This window comes from Trichechus manatus, unplaced genomic scaffold, assembly GCF_000243295.1.
Source record: "Trichechus manatus latirostris isolate Lorelei unplaced genomic scaffold, TriManLat1.0 scaffold00232, whole genome shotgun sequence".
NCBI classification, from domain to species: Eukaryota; Metazoa; Chordata; class Mammalia; order Sirenia; family Trichechidae; genus Trichechus; species Trichechus manatus.
The window spans coordinates 185,658-208,125 of NW_004444168.1; the positions used below are offsets into that span (position 1 = coordinate 185,658).

At 38.1% G+C, this 22,468-nt stretch overlaps 1 protein-coding gene across 1 annotated transcript in view; it reads left to right on the plus strand.

The window, feature by feature from the left end:
* The first annotated feature begins 5,689 nt into the window (after positions 1-5,689).
* OVCH2 (ovochymase 2) overlaps positions 5,690-22,468 on the plus strand; it is a 55,948-nt gene continuing 39,169 nt past the window's right edge. Inside the window, exons 1-10 of the mRNA XM_023743034.1 lie at positions 5,690-5,801; positions 7,906-8,006; positions 9,664-9,755; positions 11,272-11,444; positions 11,824-11,919; positions 12,160-12,311; positions 13,144-13,333; positions 19,790-19,813; positions 22,036-22,126; positions 22,251-22,375. Of these exons, the coding sequence (XP_023598802.1) occupies positions 5,690-5,801; positions 7,906-8,006; positions 9,664-9,755; positions 11,272-11,444; positions 11,824-11,919; positions 12,160-12,311; positions 13,144-13,333; positions 19,790-19,813; positions 22,036-22,126; positions 22,251-22,375 (1,156 nt within the window). The remainder of the gene's footprint in view (positions 5,802-7,905; positions 8,007-9,663; positions 9,756-11,271; positions 11,445-11,823; positions 11,920-12,159; positions 12,312-13,143; positions 13,334-19,789; positions 19,814-22,035; positions 22,127-22,250; positions 22,376-22,468) is intronic.

The following is a 22,468-nucleotide window of genomic DNA, read 5'->3' on the forward strand; positions in this document are numbered from 1 at the left end:
GAACCAGCAGTTTATTTTTTCTTCTGTTTGTTAATTTGTTCACTCTCCAAGGCAGGGAGAACGACTCCAGGCATGTGACACATCCTACTTCCAGCCCAGGGCACTCAGCAATTGCTGAAGCTGGTCTGGGACCCAGTGCAGAGCAGGGAGCGGGGAGGTAAATGGGAGAGAAGTTTTTCCCTAAGGGGGGTGTTTTTGATCTGCGTGGTAAGCTGTATGCAAGTAGTTATCTTTCACCGATGAGGGCTGCTTCTCACTGGTTCTGGGTGGTCAAGTAGACTCTCTGGTGCTGGGTCTCTCCCATTGCAGAAGACACACCTCTTGAGCACTGCTACTTGCCTGCCTCACCACTCACCCACGAGTTGCTCAGGCCTGAAGGGCTCAGGCTCTCGCTGGGTCAGGTCTGGCAACTCCTCGCTGCTTCGAAACCATCTCTTCCTTCCCCTGCCACTCAGTCCAGTTCCTCAACTCTGCCTTTGACGTTCAGGGCTCCCAGATTGCCATATATAATCGAATCACTTGTTTTTTCGGGCCCACCAGAAGCGTCTGACTACTCCGCCATCTTGGCCCTGCCTCCTATTTGTTTAAAATTTTAACGTATGTTTTATAGTCTCTATTATTTTATTATCTGAAGTTCTTGGTGATGTAAATCTACCCTTTGATGTGTTTATTCTTAAATGTGTCATTTTAAATTGTGAGCTCATCTTTCTTCTGCATAGTTTTATTTCTATGACTCTTGTTCAGCCTGGATTAAAAGTATGTCCTTCCAAAAATGTTTTGTTCTTTATTTCTGCCAGTATCCTGTATATCACTGATTCAGCAGAAATTTTTATGCTAATTTCTCAAATTGAGGTTTACAGACCTGGCAAACAGTAAAAATTTGAACCCTAAACCCATATTTGGTGCAGACTTCAGCCTAACATCCCCAAGGTTTTTTTTTTTTCTCCTCCAAAACCAAACCCACTGCCATTGAGTCATTTCTGACTCATAGCAACCCTATACCCTCCAAAAGTTTAGGCAAAATAAAGAACCTTCACTGACAGCTCCTTGGGCCAAAAAGTGTATATATTTACCCACTTTTTATCTGAGGACACAGACTTTTGAGAGCCCAAATCTTATCCATGATTCTGAGTTTCAACTCTCCACCTCACAGGGGTCATTGATATTAACTACAAATCCAGATACCACAAAGAGCAGCAACACCCCATCATGGCTCACTGTGCCACCCACTTACAACCCAACATTAGGTACGTATTTCTTTGGTTTTCTATTTCCTCTTTATTCTTAGCACCTGAGAATTTTCTTTTCTTTTTTGTGTTCTAACTGTGTTTTAAATATTTTTTTAAATTTATCCAGCTTTTCTAGTTGTTTACAGTGGAAGAGTTTTTAGGTTATTTAATTTCCATTTTGCCAGAACCAAAACCAAACTGACTGTTGAATATTAAATTCCTTTTTGTAATTCAAACTATGGCAGGATGTGCTTAAGTGTAGGACTTAATGAATTAGTTGTACCTGGAACACAGTGAGATCTTTTATGGGTTCTGTGGGGAGGGTGGTATTTTTTAGTTTGTTTTGAGGATTCTTTAAGTTTTGATTACTAACTACTGTTCAATTTGTGATTACATAAAGCAAACAACACTTGCAATTAGATTCAGATAGGCATTTGTGTAAATCCTAATTTTCACACTTCCTAACTTCATGGCCTTGGGAAATTTGTTAACCTCTCTAAATCTGAATTCCCACATCTATAAAATGAAAATAATAATTATTAACTTACAGGGTTGTTATGAGATATTATTGAGGCTAGGTATGGAATGTGCCAGCACATTTCAGTGGCTGACGTATCATAGGTATTCAATTAATGTTAGTTACCACTTTCCTTCTCTTAAGGACACCAATAATTATTACCTTTCCTTTTTCTGTTCTCCCCATGCCTATGCTCTTCTCTGTCATCACTATAAATGTCTTTCCTTTCCTTTGCTCTTTAGGATGGTTTCTCAAGTTTCTCTTCCACATGACTGAAGCAAATGTACTTAACTGCCTCCAATGTAAATTTTGATTTTTTTTTTTAACACTTAATATCAGTATAGTTTTGTTCTTATTTTTTAGCTTCTTTTGTTCCTCTACCTTCATCTGAACCTGTTTTCTCGCTATGGACTTTTGTTGTGTTTGGTAGATAGGACTTCTTGGATTAGTTTGTATGTGGGGAAAAAAAAAGCCGTATTTATTTTTTGACTCAGGTTCCTATATTAAGTAATTTTCTGAGACATGTTTTCTCTTAATCATCAGGATAGTGTTACATTTGTCCATATTTTTTAATAATCTCATATAGTTTTTTATTGTTGTTGTTATTGTTTACTCAGCCTAGATTAAGGAGATTTCTAGAGAAATTTGGGGTTTACCAATAAATAGCATATGTGACTTGCCCTTACCTCTACTTTTCTACTGTATAAAATTGGTGGATACTCTGAATGGAAATACTGGAAGTAAGGCTCACACTCATGTCTAAGTAGCACATTAACACAATATTATATGTCAGAGCCTTATAAAGGGTAAAAGAGTAAGAGTAAGAAATACGAGGTATTGTTCCATTCAATCCAGATAACAATGGGGGAGAAGAGAGACAGATAAACTGGAGATATTTTAAAATTTAAATTATTATAATCCAATCTGGATTCATCTGTTGTGTATGGACAGTAAAAATTCTTAATTTTGTGATAGTAACTATGGATCATGTTTGTAAGTCTAAACATTCTCACAAAATCATCCACGTTGTTTAAGAAATGTAAATTCATTCAATGTGAGGTCCTGACAAATGTTACAGCTTTGGTAGATTATTACTTTGTTATGTATGACCAATAGTATCAATGTGGGCCCAAGACTGGTCATATGTGGAGATTATTTCAGGGAGGAACAGAAGGTAAAAAGGTGAACAGACTGAAGATCACCAAAAATCTGAGTGGGCAAATATGTACCAGCACAAATCAGCTCAGTTTCAATTTTTGAGAAACAAAGATGGTTTTAGATGTTGATGTCCAGTCACCAGTGGTCTTGATAAAGGTGAAAAATTATTTTAAGTATAACAGAACTTATAGATTTATTTCACTAGAGCTTTCAAAATATGTATGAGCCAAGGACCTAAAACTCAAGATGTGAAGGAAGCATCTTACAGCCATTTTTTCCTCAGAGTATGGGCTCAGAAACTCCAGATAGACAGGAGGCCAATATTTTTAAGTAATATCAGCCTTCCTGTTAACACTGTTGTCAACAGCAGTGTGAGGGTTTCAGTCAAATTCATAAGACTTTGGAAACCTAAAATGTGGTGTTATTTTACAGCTCAAAACATATTTCAATAAAATCATGAATCATGTCCTAAAAGGAATTATTCTGTGGTTACAGCCATTCACAAACATTAGGTAATCTGTGAAAATTGTGTAGATGCTACCCCTGATGATTCCTTAGAGGACTGATGCCCTTAAAAGAGTACAAAACAAACAAACGAACAAAAACAGAAGTCCTTTTGTGCAATGGTAAAATTCTCTGTGCTAAAGGACGATACTGATACTCAGGGTAAGTATTCACAAATAAACTATTTGTATTGTTGGATAGAGGCACTGGCCAATATTGAGACAACAGGTGATGATGTTGTGGAGATAATGAGGATATTTCACTCAGAAGAATTAAAGGAGATACCTTGGAGGTAGGATCTGATAAATAAAATAGAAAAAGTTTCTCCAGATCAAGGAATAAGGTAGAGAAAAAATACTTTGGAGAAATACCTTGCCTGGCCTAAAAAATTTAACCACTGCATCAAGAGTTCAAGATTTTTGGGATTTAACCGTCTCATTGATGAAAAAATGGATTTTACAATACCGTGTCAAGCAACACTTCAATATATCCCTTTCTGCAAGTAGCTACGACTTATTATGGTCTCTAGAACTCTGGGAGGCTTGGGTGGCTGGTCTTGTGGAAACTCAGTATCCTAGAACCTGGTACTCTCCCTGATGATGAAAGATTTTAACAGCAAAAGGATCACAGTTTATACTCTCAAGACGAGAATACCAAACTCTGAACGATCAGCATAAGCTGTGAATGAGTGTGTTGATAGCTGCATTGTGTTACGTGTTAGGTGCATTAATGCAAGAAGCTTGAAGGAAAAGTCTTTCCCTGAACTGAAGGAATAAGCAGGATTCCATCACATCTGTGTGACAGCCAATAAAAATATCCCACACTTACATGCCAAAGGAAAACCCACCATTTTTCAGTTTTGGGTCAAATTTCTCTATCTTATAATACTATGAGTCCAGCAGTAGGTCAAAGGCACGAAGGCTCTGTGCTCTGAATAGCCTTGTCAACACTGGTGCATCCCAGGCCCATGCTAAGAATTTCAGCAATTTTAACATTAATAACACCCCATATTTTAAGAGGATGTAGTGAATTTGGAGTCAAGAAGGTCATATTCCCAATCAAATTTCTCTGGAGATTGATAAAATCTAAAAGAATCTTCAAGTGCACTTGATCTCAAAGAAAGACTGAGGTTTTGATTAGAGCTTAGATTTGATTATCTCTTGGGGCTGATACTCACCTCCTATGCCAAGAGCCAAAATTTTTCAGCTTCAGGATTAACATATTTGTGAATGAAGCCTCAATTAAGGGTTGAGTTTCCTTCTTTCCACAAACCTGCAGTTTTTACAAAGTGTTTCCTAAATCTGCAGTTCTCACAAACTTATAGGTTTTAAAGGTTTTTTGTTTTGCATTTATATTGTTTGTATGTGTGTGTTTGTATAGATATATTTTGTACAAGGACAAAAGATGGAATAAGGATATCAGGGACTTCTGGTTTTACATGTGCTATTTTTGGCATGTATATTATAAAAGTTGACAGAAAAATCTTATATTCCTACTGTGGTCATAGATGGCATTGGCCAATTCACAAGTGTGTAGACACACTGACCATATGCCAAGAACTCAGCCAGGGAAGTGAAAGACTTGCCCACAGTCATAATTACTCCCACACGCCTAGCCATCTACTAGATGTAGAAGTAGAGGAGATTTATGTTTGTCTTCTATAAATACAAAAAGTGGTTGGAGAATATAGATTCACAAATGCCGCAATGGACAGCATCTTGAATGACTGTCTAGTAGTATGAATTCCTGAGTGTGTTACCAAGTTATCTTTCACCTCCTTTCTTTCTCTAACACATAGCTATAATAACTATCTAGGTACATTTGGAAAATAAGTGAAAGAAAAATGTTTTAGCATATGCTGACAGATTGTTTGCAAGCATGTAGGAAAGTCTACCTTCCCAAACAAGGACAACTTTGATACTCAGTACACGTGTAGAAAGTAGTTCCTGTACAAAGGAGAAAATAATATTTGCAAATGAAAACCTCAGACAGTAAACACTTTGCTAGCCAGGTTCACTTGGGGGGAAACAGTGTATTGATGTGGGTGTAATGGGACATGCAATTCTACTCCATCAAGACCCTGCTTTTGTGGGTGATTCCTCACCTCTTTCAAAGATCTTTGCCAAAAGCCATATTCAGAAACATCACATGAACATGGCTGGATACCTCACGCCTTGGTTAATAAATAAACTTCTTTTAAATTGGCTTCTTGCTGGTCTCCCAAGTCTATTTTTGTTCTCATCAGCCTCTCTAAAATTTCAGGAAAAAACTCAATACCAAAATGCCTATAAGTAAGAACAAGCTCTTTTTACTACTTGGAATAATTTGTTTGGAAAAAGGAGGAATAATCTGTTTGGAACAAGGAAAATCTGTAACTCCCTCTCTCCCCAAAGGTAAGTTCCAAATGAACTCTCTAGCTACCTTTGTCTAAAAGAATAACCTTTGCTGGCAATGAGCATCATAGTTTCACTCCATATTTCTTTTGGAAAATGGCAGAATCAAATATATTTTAGAGATATAATTATTTTTCATGTAATTATTTTGGGCTTTTTTTCTGCAGTAAGCACATGAAATGGGGTGAAACATTTGTGGAATACAATTTGGACATGATCTAGAGAAAACTGGGGTTGTTCACTTATTTGGACACATATTACACAATCCCATCCCTTTTTACTGAGCAAATTCTGGAAATCATCATGGGTTTGGAAGCATTTGTAATCTTTTTGGATATTATCTTTCGGAAAAGATGAAGTATATTCACTGTAGTATCTTATAAATAGTCTTTTTCCTCAAGTAACTTAAGCTGAGAACAGTTCTTGGCAGGCTTCTTGACGGTCATGCTTGTGCCAACCTCAAGAATCATGATGTTTTCTGTCTTTGCTTCAGTGAATTCAGGAAACAGTACATTTTGTTTCTAAAGTATTTATGACTCGTTCAACTAAAGGAGAAAAAAACTTTTGATCCAAATGTCACATCTGCACAGAGTTCAGAATAAAAAACAACTTAGGGTTATATCCATGCTCTACCATTAATTAGCTGTGAATCTCTTTGATTCTTAGTTTTCTCATCTGTAATGTGTTAATAACAACAATGTGGGAATAATAGTGCTTAATTCACAGGAGTAGAATGAGAATTAAATGACACATTATATTAAAGAGCTTTGTATATTTTAACATATTAATCTAAATAGCTATGCTCTTAAGGATATGTTCTCAAGGAAGTGTTCATCCATCCAGCTCTTCTAATTGCCTATTATACACCAAGAATCGTGCTATACCTTGGAAATACAGAGATGAATACGGCATTTAACTTTTTTTCCTCAAATAGTTCACTAGTACAGTGAGGGAGGCAAACAAACTCACTATCACAATACTGCATGAGAAGGACTAAAAAAAGGAACAAGGAAAGGGTGCTACACAGCACAGAGGGAAAATATGTAAGGCAGTTTGAGAATATAAAGGAAGATTTAACGGTTGAGGTGATTCCCAAGCTGAGGCATAAGGATTAGAGGATTCAGCTAGGCAAAGTGGGATGAATATGAGGCAGGGCTTCTCTGGAAAACACGCAAGAAAGAATGATCTGCAGAAGGGAAAGAAGATGTGCTATCCATGAATTGCCAGGCAGTCATAAACATCTTTGATCTAGACCATCTCTTAACTGGTGAGTTGAAAAACACATTGAGGACAAATAAGCAAATGCAGATTTCTCAGCGATAAAGTCTTCTCCACAAAGAAGAAAAAGTTACTTCTTTCATTACTTGGCAACTCTTCTAGCACTACACCAGTGTGTGAATCAGGACACTATCTTCTCTTCACTCCCACCAGTCCTCATAGGAACAATGTATTTCTCAAAGGAACATCCCCATAAAGAATTAAATTCAATAGAGATTTACTGATATCTGACTGTGTTCCAGGCACCAGACACCATGGTCTCAGACCTGGTCTCATGAGTGCAGCAGAAGAGATATACACACATATAATCGAATGCAGACCATGGCATTATCAACAAATTAATTAAGCAACTTCTGTGTTTCAGGAACAGTGATAGATACTGTGGATATAGAATTTCTAAGGTACAGTTCCTGTCTTTGAGGAGCCCACTGTTTAGTTGGGAGGAAAAACATAGAAATAATCATAATAATGTGATAAATATCATAGAATAAGTACAGAACGCTGTGGGAAGCCTTTAAGGGACCAGAGAATTCAGAATCAAAAGGGGGCTACATTCCTGGTAACCTAATGGAAATCTACCTCTGAGGCTCCTAATGTTCATACCAGAAAAGTAAACCTCTTCATGATTTTCCTGTTCTATATAATAAATGCTGAACAACCCCTTGTACTGCAAATTACAGCAAATCCTAACAATTAAATTAAAGCCATTTTGTGATCTTTCTACATGCCCCATGTCCTACAGTTTTTTTCTTACTTACAAGAGTTCTGTATCCCTAAGTCCTAGTAGCTACCTAGCTACTCAATTTTTGCCTTATCTTTTTCCCAGCTCCCACCTGTGGGCAGAGTCTGATTAAGCCACACCTTTGGAACATTTTTAGTCGAATTGTTGGGGGAAGTCAAGTGGAAAAGGGTTCCTATCCCTGGCAGGTGAGTCCCAGGGAACATCCTCTGGTGGGTGGGGTGTGAGCTGTCAATCTGGTCTCCTGGTCCTTCCATCCCATAGTCACATGCTATTCATCAGTGTGCTCCCTCCTGCCTAGTTCTTTATCAGAGATTTCAAGATCACTCATCAAAGAGCCAAGTTCCTCATGATGTGCATCGGTTCAGTTCCAGAAAAGGTGTGTTCAGAACAGTTATGCACACTATTGACTTGATCCACTGATTAGAAATGCCTTCCCAAATCTTCAGCTCCTAAGATAAAAATTCTACTTCAAAGAGCTGAAAAACTTTTAAACTTACAATTTAAAAAATAATTTTCTGCTTCAGTATGTTCAAAATATACTTATTTTGTTATAATTAAAGAAGATAAGGGAAGTCAAAGGTGTCATATCCACAGATCTAATTTGTGAGGTGAAAGGTTTACACCAATACCATATGACCTCACAGGAATAGCAAAGAGAGCTGCTTCCTTAGTAACTAATGTCCTAAGAATTCTGTCTCAATCTGATCTCCTGGTCCTTCCCTCCCATAGAAATGGCTTTGTGCTTCAGCTCCCAGCCCATGGTGTTTTCCTTTACAGTCTTTGAAAGCCTACCCTGAAAGTAGGTTACATTTTTGCCTCTTATTTCTGAAAATAGAGTGATTCTTCTTTATTTTTATTTCTCTTGAGTAAACCATGTTAACTTTTATGTCAATGACTACTTGGTTGGTTGAATGAGTGTGTTCAGTTGGTTGACTAATGACTGAGTCATTGTCATTTGATTAGTTGATTAACTAACTACTTAGCTGAATAGTTGATTGATTAGTTGGTTACTCAGTCAATTGGTTGGTTGGTCAAATCACAGTCAACACTGGCTTACTGAATTCTGCTTATTCTTTGTTCTACTCTCTTCTTAGAAGTCTATTCTCTTCTTTGCATTGCATTATTGCGTTTCTATTACTCATTAAATAATTTTGAGTTAAGTGGGTGTGATTCTAATCACTTTTTTTCTAATTCCAACAATGAATACTTTTAATGAATTTCAACAATTAATTAAAGTACTCACTTGTACACTGTAAGTCATTTTAAGTAAAATCAAATATCATTAACAGGATAAACCAAAGATGAGGCAGATTAAGCAATAGGCTTGATAAAGTTTTGGAGTCAAATAGTTAAGAGTATGAGAACATGGTAGGTCTATGCCATTTCCATGAAAGGCTTGGAGGAACTGGAGCATGTGTTTGAAGATCCCCTAGCCCTCACCTTTCTCCCAAATATCTTCAGCTGAGCTCTGCTATATCTTATAAGCCTTTTCTTTCTTCACAGATATTGTTTATATTGTTAGAGCAACAGGTCCAGGTCAACAGTACTATAAAAGTAAATAAATAAATACCAACAGTATTGACTGCTAAACGTACTAAAACCCTTATAGACAACTGCCTCAAATTAACTACTTTTCCTCCAGGCCAAGGGTGGGAATGTTCTAATGCCAACACTGCTCTTCTTTCTGGGCTGAAGAGGGACGGGTTTTACCCTTTTGTAGCCCAAGATTCCTAATATTTATGAGTAAGATACCTGGGTCTTTTTCTCAGAATATGTTCAACTTTCAAGTTTGGGGGGTTTCAGGGCATTAACTTGCTCCCATTTAAGTTATCTGAAATTCAGGTATCTCTGAAACGAAGGCAGAAGCATATCTGTGGCGGAACCATCATCTCTCCACAGTGGGTGATCACAGCTGCTCATTGCGTAGCAAACAGGTAGGGAAGACCCAACCCATGGATAAAGGTCAGTTCATTCTTCCCTCTCCCTTGATGTTAGCTGCAATAACTCTATAAAAACATCATCCTGTGTGATAGATGCTGTGGCTGAGTATTGCTATAGTGGGGGAATATCCTAACTGCAAAACACAAGTAGGGCTCAGTGACATTCTCAGAGGGGACTAAACTTGGTAGAAAACACACATTCCTTGCAGGAGTAGAATACTTTGTTTACTTAAATACAACTGCAAGTTAGCAAAGAATAATAGTTACCCATTATCCAAATTAGAAAGAAAAAGGTATCACAAACATATATTTGTCAAAGTTCTCGCCTAGCTTTCTTAAATTTCAGTGAAAATAACTATCCAGTTCGTTAAGCATCCTAAGACATTAATAAAAAACAAAAAAACCAAAGGGTGGCTAGTAAAACATGAATTAGGCTCCCATTTCATCCTTCATATTGCTCATCCTTTATCCACTTTCCTGTGTGCTCCAAATGTTCTTTGTTTTGAATGCTCCTGTTATACACTAGGCTGCAGTCAATATCATGCCCCCATATTTGTTCTCTTTCATTTCAGTTTTGCAAATATTTACTGGATGCTTACTTGGTGCAGACACTAGTAGGCACCAAAGATACAAAGATGACAAAGGCATGATTCCTGCCCCCAGAGTTGATGGTCTAAAGAAAAGTCAACAGATAATTTCACTGAAATGTGGCAGGTGGCTAGGCTAGAGAGATGTCATGTATTATGTTCAGTACCTAATATAACCAAGAGTCAGGGAAGTCTACCAAGAGAAAAATTTCTACGAAAGAATCACTTATGGGAATAAAGAGTCCCTAAAAATGGCACATCTAAAGCAATGAATCCATGTCCAATGCATCTTACCAAGTTTCCTTCACATAACATTGCCCCCAATAAGAGGCGAACAGAATGGCCTTTCCCATATCATGCCAGCTCTCTAAATTACAAAGCATAAGGGAGGTAAGAAGAAGATCCCTGCCTCCTGTTGTAATCAGTCCGACAGCCCAGCATGCAAGTACTCTCTGGGACATCTGAGTAATGGCCCTTCATAATAAACACTATGCATAAGATCTCCGACATTGAAGTAGCATATTAGTTGAGACTAATTAATCATTCCCAAAAGATCACACCGACATAGAAGCCCAGTCAAACTCCTAGAGTAGTTGAGCAAAATCCTCTATAGCTTTAAACCTCTGAGTTACAAAGTATATGCATCTTTAGACATTTTACAAATAACATTGCAAAGTACTGAATTTATCATATTCTGGACTCTATTTGAGGCCACTCGTTACTAGCCCTTGACTGGAATTGGAAACCTCTGCATTTTTTTCTAGTAGTGTTGGAATCATTCTTATTTTTTCTGCTCAGCAGCCATACACTTCACCTGGACCATTCACATCATTTTAAAGAGGCCAGGTTGTCAACCATTACAATGTACTCAGAAGTCCAATGAAATCCACCCACTTCATAGAAATATTGCTTCTTCTTCATAGAAATATTGCATCAACTTTGAATGTTACTGCTGGAGAACATGACTTGAGCCAAACAGAACCAGAAGAGCAAACCCTCACTATTGAAACCATCATCAGACACCCATATTTTACCACCAAGAAACCAATGGACTATGATATCGCCCTTCTGAAGATGGCTGGAACCTTCCATTTTGGTAAACATTTGAGGACAGGAGGAAGTCCGTGGCTCACCCAGAATTATCTACCTTATGTGCTCCATAACTTCTGTTTCATAGCACATTCCCAGCAGTACATGTTATATAGCATATGCCCAACAATTCTGGGACATGGCTTTGAGACAGGAGTTTGGGGTGGAAGACCCTCTACCCGAAATTTGTTTTGCTTTGGCTCTGGATACAGGATTATATGGAATCAGAAGAGGGTCTTTCTTTGTCTGACAAATAGCCCCTGGAGGTGTCAGAAAAAAATGTCACAACTCTCACAAGGTCTCTGGGGAACCATCTGGATGTTAACTGGCTTATGATGTCCTCTACCCCATGGATGAAATAAGCCCTGCATTGCTCTTTTCTGCAGGCCAGTTTGTGGGGCCCTTGTGTCTTCCAGAGCCAGGGGAGCGATTTGAGGCTGGATTTATTTGTACAACTGCAGGCTGGGGCCGCTTGACAGAAGGTAAGAATTTCCATGTCATTTCTCCTAAACAGAAGTCAGAACTTCTTGGTGGATAACCAGAAAAGAGAATTTTTAATCTATTTTTTAAAACAATTGTGTAAACATTTTTAAAGATAGAGAACCTCATATTGTATTTAGAATTTCAGATCTTTCCAAAAGACACAAATCTGAATGAGGCATCTACAACTCAGAAAGGGTGAAAGGGGGCTTTGCCAGGGCTCCTGTCTCTGTGTTTTACAGGTGGCCTTCTCCCACAAGTCCTGCAGGAAGTGAACCTACCTGTTTTGACCCAGGAGGAGTGTGCAACAGCTCTGTTAACCCTAAAGAAACCTATCAGTGGGCAGACCTTTCTCTGCACAGGCTTCCCTGATGGAGGAAGAGATGCATGTCAGGTAGGTGGGAACTGTTGGACTGCTGGGCCTGGGGCAGGGCTTCCTTTGGCTTTGTTATCTATCAAGTGAGTCGCCAAAAAAAGGTTGGAGGGGAAAATGGACTCTGGAAAGAAGGGTCAGGAATGACAAGGGAGGTCAAGATAAAATAAAGGGCCAATATAAGTAAACTGTTTTTACCAGGGAGTGTGACTGGTGGCATAATGCTTAAGAGCTACGGCTGCTAACCAAAAGGTCGGCAGTTCGAATCCACCAGGCACTCCTTGGAAACCATATGCGGCAGTTCTACTCTGTCCTATAGGGTCGGTATGAGTTGGAATCCACTCAACAGGGATGGGTTTGACTTTTTTTTCAGTGAACTCAAAGGGGGTCTTCTGCCTTCTCCAAAAGACCAAAAGACAGAGATAATGCCAGCAATGAGATCAGGGTTCTCCCACCCCTGACACTGCTGATTCTTTCCTATTTATGGATTTTCCAGTTTGTGGATAATAGGGACCTTACTTTCCTTCCACTCTTACTGCTGACCAAGACCTGAGGTCAATTTTACTGCCGGGTAAGACTTCTGAGTCTGTATGATGAGAAAGGAGAAGGAAGAAAGTCTGATGCTTTGATGAAGGCCTAGGATGGGGAAAAAGGAGATGAAATTGATGGGCTTAAGTAGTTTTTGAGGATCATATGGGAATTGTTCTTGGCTGTTCTCCCAGACCCTGAGTCCATTTATTAGAAGTGAAGGACTTTCAGTGATCGACATCTAGCATCCTTGTGCGGGAAAGGAGTGAGTACTTTGGGGCACAGACACTGACAAAGATGGTAACAGAGGCTTTTAACCCTGCAGGGAGATTCAGGAGGTTCCCTCATGTGCCGGAATAAGAAAGGAACCTGGACTCTGGCTGGCGTGACTTCCTGGGGCTTGGGCTGTGGTCGAGGCTGGAGAAACAATGTGGACAAAAATGATCCAGGGTCCCCTGGGATCTTCACAGACCTTAGTAAAGTGCTTCCCTGGATCCATGGACACATCAGAACTGGTAATGAAGCCAGCATAGGTCAAGAAGCTGCCATTCTGTTAAGGTCAGAGATAGGCTCTGCTTCTGTTCTCAGTGTAGCACGTAAGGATGGTGATATTTATTAAGTGTAAAACAAGAGTGAAATATGGTATGTAGTACAGCATGCAGATACTCAATGAAGTATGAGTCTATCCATCCTAGACTTTCTCAAATTTGCCTTTAATTGAAACTATCTCATCTAGTGGTATGTTTTCACCACTTACATCTCAATAGTGCCAGCAAACTGATAGCACAGATGACTGGTTCTCAAGTGGGGACAATTATGTCCCCCAGGAGACAATGTCTGGAGACATTTTTGGTTGTCACAACTGGGGTGGGGGCACAGAGTTGCTACTGGCATCTAGTGGAGAGAAGCCAAGAATGCTGCTAAATATCTGACAATGCGCAGGACAGCCCCCTTCCCCCCAACAGAGAATGATCCAGCCCAAAATGAGGTACCAAGGTTGGAAAGCCTTGGCATAGATCTAAGTACAGTGAGTCTGAAAAGGCCTGGGTCCATATACACCCTCCCCCCACCTTAATACATTTTATTTTTTAGGGCAGTTTTAGGTTTACAGAAAAACTGCACAGAAAGTACAGAGTTCCCGTATACCCTCTCTACCCTCTGCACGCTGTTTCTCCTATTATTAACACCTTTCATTAGTGTGGTACATTTGTTACAACTGATGAACCAATATTGTTGTTAACTGCTGTCCAGTCAGTTCCAACACATAAAAACCCCATGCATGCAGAGTAGAACTGCTCCGTAGGGTTTTCAAGGCTACAGCTTTTGGAAGCAGATTGCAAGGTGTGTCTTCTAAGGTGCCTCGTGGTGGGTTCGAACCACCAACCTTTAGGCTAGTAGTCGAGTGCTTAAACATTTGCACCACCCAGGGACTCCCAACCAATATTAATACATTATTATTCACTAAGTTCACAGTTTACGTTAGGCTTCACTCTTTGTGTTGTACAATTCTATGGGTTTTGACAAATACATAATGTCATATCTCCACCATTATAGTATCTACACAGAACAGTTTCACTGCCATAAAAATGCTCTGTGTTCCACTTATTTATTCCTCCCTCCTACCCCTGAACCCCTGGCAAACACTGATCTTTTTACTGTCTCTCTGGTTTTGCCTTTTCCAGAATGTCATATAGTTGGAATTACATAGTATGCAGCTTTTTCAAACTGGCTTCTTTCATTCAGCAATATGCATTTAATTGGTGTTATTCAGATTATGTACGTCTTTTCATACTTCGATAGCTCATTTCTTTTTACTGCTGAATAATACTCCATTGTATGGATGTATCCCAGTTTGTTTATGTATTCACTTATTGAAGGACATCATAGTTGATTCCAATTTTTGAAAATTATGAATAAAGCTGCTATAAACATTCATGTGCAGGTTTTTGTGTGGACATAAGTTTTCAATTTATTTGGGTAAATAGCTAGGAACAAGATTGCTGGATCATATGGTAAGCCTATGTTTAGCTTTGCTAGAAACTGCTAGACTTTCAAAGTGTTCTTACCATTTTTTTTTTTCCCACCAGTAATGAATCAGAGTTCTATGCCCCACATCCTTGCCAGCATTTGGTGTTGTCAGTGTTTTAGGTTTTAGCCATGTTAATACATGTGTAGTGTTTGGATTTCAGCCATTCTAACAGTTGTAGATGGTATCTCATTTTAATTTGCAATTCCCTAATGACATATACTAATTTGCCATCTATATATCTTCTTTAATGAGCTGTCTATTCAGATATTTTGCCTATTTTGTAACTTGGTGTTTTGTTTTGTTTTTTCATGAGTTTTAAGAGCTCTTTGTATATCAGATATGTGTTTTGCAAATATTTTCTCCCAGTCTGTAGCTTGTCTTTTCATTCCCTTAACAGTGTCTTTCACAGAGCAGAAGATTTAATTTTAAGAAGTCCAACTTAGCTTTTTTTTTCTTTATGGATCGTTCTTTTGGTGCTGTATCTAAAAACCCACTGCCAAACTCAAGGTCACCTAGATTTTCTCCTTTGTTATCTTCTGTAAATTTTATACTTTTGTGCTTAACATTTAGGTCTGTGATCCATTTTGAGTTAATTTTTGTAAAAGGCATAAGGTCTGTGTCTAGATTTATTTTTTCGCATTGTGGATGTCCAGTTGTTCTAGCACTATTTTGAAAAGACTACCATTTCTCCACTGAATTGACTTTTCTCCTTTGTCAAAAGTCAGTTGACTATATTTGTGTCAGTCTGTTTCTGGGCTTTCTATTCTACTCCATTGTTCTGTTTATCTACTCTTTCACCAATGCCACATTGTCTTGATCACTATGGCTTTATAATAAGTCTTGAAGTCAGATGGTGTCAGCCTTCTGACTTTGTTCTTCAGTATTGTGTTGGTTGTTCTGGGTCTTTTGTCTTTACATATAAACTTTAGGATAAGTTTGTCAATATCCACAAAATAACTTGTTGTGATTTTCACTGAGATTGCATTGAATTATATCAAGTTGAAGGAACTGACATTTTAATAACATTGTCTTCCTATTCATGAATTTGGAATATCTCTCCATTTATTTAGAGCTTCTTTGATTTCCTCCATCAGAGTTTTGTAGTTTTCCTCATATAGATCTTGTACATATTTTGTTAGATTTATACCTATTTCATTTTTCTGATGCTCATGTAAGTGGTGTTGTGTTTTTAATTTCAAATTCCAATTGTTAATTGCTACTATATAGGAAAGAGATGGACTCTTGTATATTAATCTTGTATCCTGCAACCTTGCTATAGTCGCTTATTAGTTCCAGGAGTTTTTTGGTCGATTCTTTCAGATTTTCTACAGAGACAATCATATCATCTGTATGCCTTTTATTTCTTTTTCTTGTCTTAATGCATTAGCTAGGACTACCAGTACAATACGAGTTATGTTAAATACGAGTTATGACAGGTGACATCTTGTCTTGTTCCTCATATTGGGGGGAAGCATCTAGTTTCTCATCATTAAGTATGATGTTAACTGTAGGGTTTTTTGTAGATGTTCTTTATCAAGTTGAAGCAAAAAAAAAAAAAAAAACCGTTGCTGTTGAGTCAATTTCAACTTATAGAGACCCTATAGGACAGGGTAGAACAGCCCTATAGGGTTTCCAAAGAGCGGCTGGTGGATTGGAACTGCGGAGCTTTTGGTTAGCAGCCGAATGCTTAACCACTGCGCCACCAGGGCTCCAAGATGAAGAAGTTCCCCTCTATTCCTAGTTTGCTGAGAGTTTTTTTTTTTTTAATCATGAATGGATGTTGGATTTTGTCCAATTATTTTTCTGCATCTATTGATACGATCATGATTTTTCCTCATTAGCCTGTTGATGTGGTGAATTACATTAACTGACTTTCAAATACTGAACCAGGCTTGCATACCTGGAATAAACCCACTTGGCCATGGTATGTAATTCTTTTTATACATTGTTGGATTTTGATTTGCTAGTATTTTGAGTGTTTCTGCATCTATGTTCAAGAGACATGTTGGTCTGTAATTCTCTTCCTGGTAATGTCTTTGTCTGATTTTGGTATTAGGGTAATGCTGACCTCAGAGAACAAATTAGGAAGAGTTCCTTTTCCTTCTATTTTCTAAAAGAGATTGTAGAGAATTAGTATAATTCATTCTTTAAATGTCTGGTAGAATTCACCAGTGAAACCATCTGGGTCTGGCGCTTTCTATTTTAGAAGGTTATTTATTGTTGTTTCAATTTATTTAACAGATATAGGCCTATTCAGGTTATGTATGTCTCCTTTTTGAGTTTTGGTACATTGTGTCTTTCAAGGAATTGGTCCATTTCATCTAAGTTGTCAATTTGTGAGCACAGAGTTGTTCATAATATTTCTTTAATATCTTTTTAATGTCCATGAGATCAGTTGTGATGACCCCTCTTTCATTTCTGATTTTAATAATTTGTACCTTCTCTCTTTTTTTCTTAGTTAGCCTGGCTAGTGGTTTATCAATTTTATTGGTCTTTACAAAGAACCAGCTTTTAGTTTCATTGATTTTATTAATTTTCTTGATTTCTGCTCTAGTTTTTATTTCTTTCCTTCTGCTTATTTTGAATTTAATTTGCTTTTCCATTCAACTTTCCTAAGGTAGAAGCTTAGATTACTGATTTTAGATCTTTCTTCTTTTCTAATACATGCATTCAATGCTATAATTTTCTAAGCATTGCTTTTGCTGTATCCTGCAAATTTTGATAAAATTATATTTTCATTTTCATTGAGTTCAAAATATATTTAATCTTTCATGAGACTTCTTCTTCTACTCATGTGTTATTTAGAAGTATGTTGCTTAATCTCAAAATATTTAAGGATTTTCTACTATCTTTCTGTTATTGATTTCTAGTTTAATTTCATTGTGGTTAGAGAGCATACTTTTTGCCTCATTTCTATTCTTTTAAATTTATTAAGGTGTGTATTATGACTCAGGATGTGGTCTATCTTGGTGAATATTCCATGTGGGCATACGAAGAATGTGTATTACGCTACTACTGGATGAAGTATTCTATAAATGAATATTCGATCCCGTTGCTATTCAGTTCCACTATTTCCTTACCGACTTTCTGCCTGCTGGATCTGTCAATTACTGACAGATGAGTATTGAAGTCTCCAATTGTGATAGTAGATTTGCCAATTTCTCCTTGCAGTTCTATCAATGTTTGCCTCATGTATTTTGATGGTTTTTTTTTTTTTTAGATGTATACATATTCAGGATTGTTATGTCTTCTTGGAGAATTGATTCCTTTATCATTATGTAATGCCCCTCTTTACCCCTTTGCTGTAAGGAAAAAATACATAAAAAGTTTAGTAAAGCAAAAAGAAAATTTTATTCAGCATATATTCAAAAAGGCAAAAGTGGGAAGAGGACAAGCAATGCTGCCAGAGCTAATCAGTACATATTAACATCACAGAATGGGTAGAATCATTGAAAGCTTCACCTTTTCACTGACTGGCTAGATCAACATGATTCTACATTTTATATCATCTTTCTTAATAGTCATTGGTACAGGTTCTAGGAGAGTCTTCACTGGTCCAACAAATTTTCTATTCACTAAATGCTAACAGAAAAAGAGTGGAAAGTCTTTTGTGTTCTGTTTGATTGGTTTATGTGAAAGGTTCCCTAAAAGAAAATTTCTTCCCTAAAAGATAATTTCCAAGATTGTCCTATCTATTGTCTTTATCTCAGGGCCCAGTTGATGTATCCTTGTGAGTCCTTGTGAGCGCAGCTCCAGCTGGGTCACGTTCTCTATGCTCAAGGACAAGGAATAATGATTCCAATATTATTTCCTAAATCACTTTATAATTTCCCTTGCTCTGACATCTACTTTGTCTGAAATTAATATAGTTACTCCAGCTTTCTTTTGATTAGTGTTAGCATGGTATATCTTTCTCCATTTCTTTACTTTTAGTCTCTCTGGGTCTTTATATTTAAAGTGAGTTTCTTGTAGACGCCATATAGTTGGGTCTTGTTTTTTTAATCCACTCTGATGTCTCTGTCATTTAGTTGGTTTATTTACAGTGTTCGCATTTTAAGTGATTATTGATACAGTTGGATTAATAACCATCATATTTATAACTGTTTCTATTAATTACCCTTGTTCTTTGTTTCTTTTGTCTTCCATTCTTTTTTTGCCTTCCTTGGTTTTAATTGAGCTTTTTAAATGATTCAGTTTTCTCTTAGCATATAAATTATACACCTTTAAAAATATTTTTTTAGTGCTTGTCCTAGAGTTTTCAATATGCATTTACAGCTAACCTAAGTCCACTTTTAAATAACATTATACTATTTCACAGGTAGCGCAGGTACCTTGTGTTGGACAAGAAACTAGAGGTCTCTCATATACACCCTTTAATTAAACAGACAAATGAGTTAACTGCAACTTTGTTTCTGCCTCCAAGCCCAACTTAATCATTTTCTTAATTAACTGGTGGCTTCAAGTCTCAGCAAGACTTCTAGCCTTTCCCAAAAGGGTTTATTCAAATTACTTCAGTAAGAATTTACATTTGTTTTAAAGGGTATGGTACAGGTGTCTGAGCCCTAAGTTCAAGTCACAGCTATCTGAGTAACCCATTTGTGGTTGTGGGCAAGTTATTTCCAACCTTGACTTCTATTCACGTGTAAAATGAGGAGGGTAGACCAGATGACCTCTTCCTGCTCTGTATAACCTCCAAGCTATTCATTGGATGTTTCTTAATTAGCCCACTCAATAAAGAGAGGAAAAACTATCTGCTTAAAACAATAGAGGCCCTTTTCCTGTTTTGTCGATTTTATCCCTTCTGTTCTTTCCACAGACTAGATTTTCATTAGTTGCACACTGACTTAAAGATCTCTGCAATTGAGCCAGGGAGATGCTAACTTCTTGAAATATTGTTCAGATCCCACAAGCCTTGATTCATATCTTTCTCTTTCTTTCTCAGGGAAGCGGAGAAAGAACTCTAGAGGTAGGTATTTCTCCCAGCCTAAGCATGAATATTATCTAGCATTTATGAATATCCATCCCATTTATAATCAAAATCTTCCTCTGTGAGTGCTGTTCACTCTCACTAGGTATAAAACCACCACTTGGAGGACCCACAGCCATTCCAGCCAGTCTAGTCCTCATCATGCCCAGCAGGAGCCCAGGCTTCCCTTCCATTCCACTTCTTGTCAATCTAGGGCTCCATCTCAATTCAACAAACATTTTCTAAACCCTAGCTTTGGATCAGCACTTGAGGAAGGAGGGTGGGGTGATATAGATGTCATTGATAACCCATGCTCCTTGCCCTGAAAGTGACCTTACTTATACAGGGGGCTCACTCCCTGTGTTGCATTGCCACTCTGCAATGAATTCACTCTGTGACTGATGAAGCTCCTTCACGTCTCAGGACTTCAGTTTCCTCATGCATAAAGAAAAGAATTGGACCAAATGGTTCCTAAGAAATCTTTAGCCCAACCGTTCAATGGTTCTGAGCCTGTGGAACTATTTACAAAGAGCAGTGTGAGAAAATAGTATCCTGAGAGCTCAGGAGTGAGAGGCTACTTGCAGCTGAAAAATACAGGGGAGACTTTAGAGCACAGACAGCTTCTAAGCTCAACACTGAAGGATAAGTAGGTTTTTTCAAGGTGTAAATGGGAGACAGGGGAAGAAAAGTATTCCAGATCAAGCGCTCATCCTTATTAAAGGACAGATATTAAAGAGTGGAGCTAGGAAAATTTAGGGCATAACAGAGACCAGTGAGTCGGCACAACAGCTTAAGTGTAGGATGCATGATGGAGTATTATGAGGGAAAAGTTTAGAAAGATAACTTGAGATCAAATTACAGAAACTTTGAATGTCAGTCAAAAAAGTCTGGGCCTTATCTTTGGCTATGTGTATTTTCACCAAAAAAAAAAAAAAAAAAAGTTGAGAATTTAGAGGGTTAAAATGTTGTGGGGTTTTAACCAATGTCATAAAACAGCATGTGTGTTACTGTTACATGAGAAACTATCTGTTCTGTAAGCCTTCACCTGAAGTACAATAAAATATTAAAAAAAAAAAAAAGTCTGGGCCTTACTGAATAATAGGAAGTTGATTAATTAGATAAATACATTACATCAGTACTTCAGTGGATTCATAACAGCATGTAGGGGATGGATCAGAGGGGAGAATAATTCAAGGTGGACTCATGAGATTATACGTTAGTTCAAGAGACAAGAAATGAAGGCTTGAACAAGGGCAATGGTTGGAGAATAAAGAGGAGGGAATAGAAACAAGAAGAATTAGGACTTGGTAGCCAATTTGAAGAAGGCTTGGAAGAAGTACAGCCAGAACGCTTCTTAGAAGCGAGGATAGCAAGACTTCATCTTATGTACTTCGACCTGTTATCAGGAGGGACCAGTCCCTGGAGAAGGACATCATGCTTGGTAAAGTAGAGGGTCAATGAAAAAGAGGAAGACCCTCAAGGAGATGGAGTGACACAGTGGCTGCAATAATGGGCTCAAACATAGCAACAATTGTGAGGATGGTGCAGGACTGGGCAGTGTTTCATTCTGTTGTACGTAGGGTTACCAGAATTGGAAATGACTTGACGGCACCTAACAACAACAGTCAATTTTATGAACGGGTGTGAAAGAGATGGAGGAGTTAAGGAAAGTACCGAAGTTTTGAGACAAAAGACTAGGAGAAGAGCAATAAATGTAATGAAATCAGAAGTGGAACCAGTTTTGCAGACCCAGAGGAATTCCATTTGGGGCATGCTAAGTTTCACAAATGTTTAGGTAGAGCTATCCAGGAGACATTTGTAAAATCAGGTCTGAAGTTCAGAAGTACAGAGATGATAGTTAAACTGAGGGTATGGATGAGACTGGCCAGAGGACTAACGTAGAGAGAAAAAATGACGACTAAGAATAGAATCTGGGGAATACCTCTATTTACAAGATGGAGTCATGGGGTCAGAGAAAGAAGACTTAGGAGAAGAAATCATGTATTTCCAAGGTAAACCAGAATCTACAAGAAAAAAAAAAAATAAGGCATCATAAAAGTGAAGACAAGAAAAGACTTTGTGAAGAAAGGGAGAGTACAGCAAGTGGCCAGGGAGGTAGGAAAAGAACCAGAAGGCTACAGTGTCTACAGCTTCTGGAAGGAGGGGGCTATTGAAGTTAGCCATCACTGTTAGTCCTGATTTTCTATGGCTTTCCTTCCCAGCCTCATGCAGTGAGCAGGATGGTGTGGTCAGTGGGCCTGAGGGAGAACTTCACTTCCCAGAAAGCCCCCACCTATTTTATGAAAGCAACCAGTGAGTAGCCCTGCTCTGCAGCCCCTCCTTCTACTCCCACCTCCAGTCTGCCAGTGCCCATTATTAGATCATGATAGTCACTTTCTGGCTAGAAATAACACCCTCCCAATGTATCTGCCTACAGACTGTGTGTCTGGACCCTGTTAGTACCAGAGAAAATGCACGTGTTGCTCAGTTTTTCTCGCTTGGATGTGGAGTCTTGTCACCACAGTTACCTGTCAATACACTCTTTAGGAGACAGACTTATTGGTGAGTGAATTTTCATATTATCTAATTGAAACTAATGCTAAGTGGACTTAATGGGGCCTGGTTACAATATGCCTGGCATTAAGGCATCTGTAA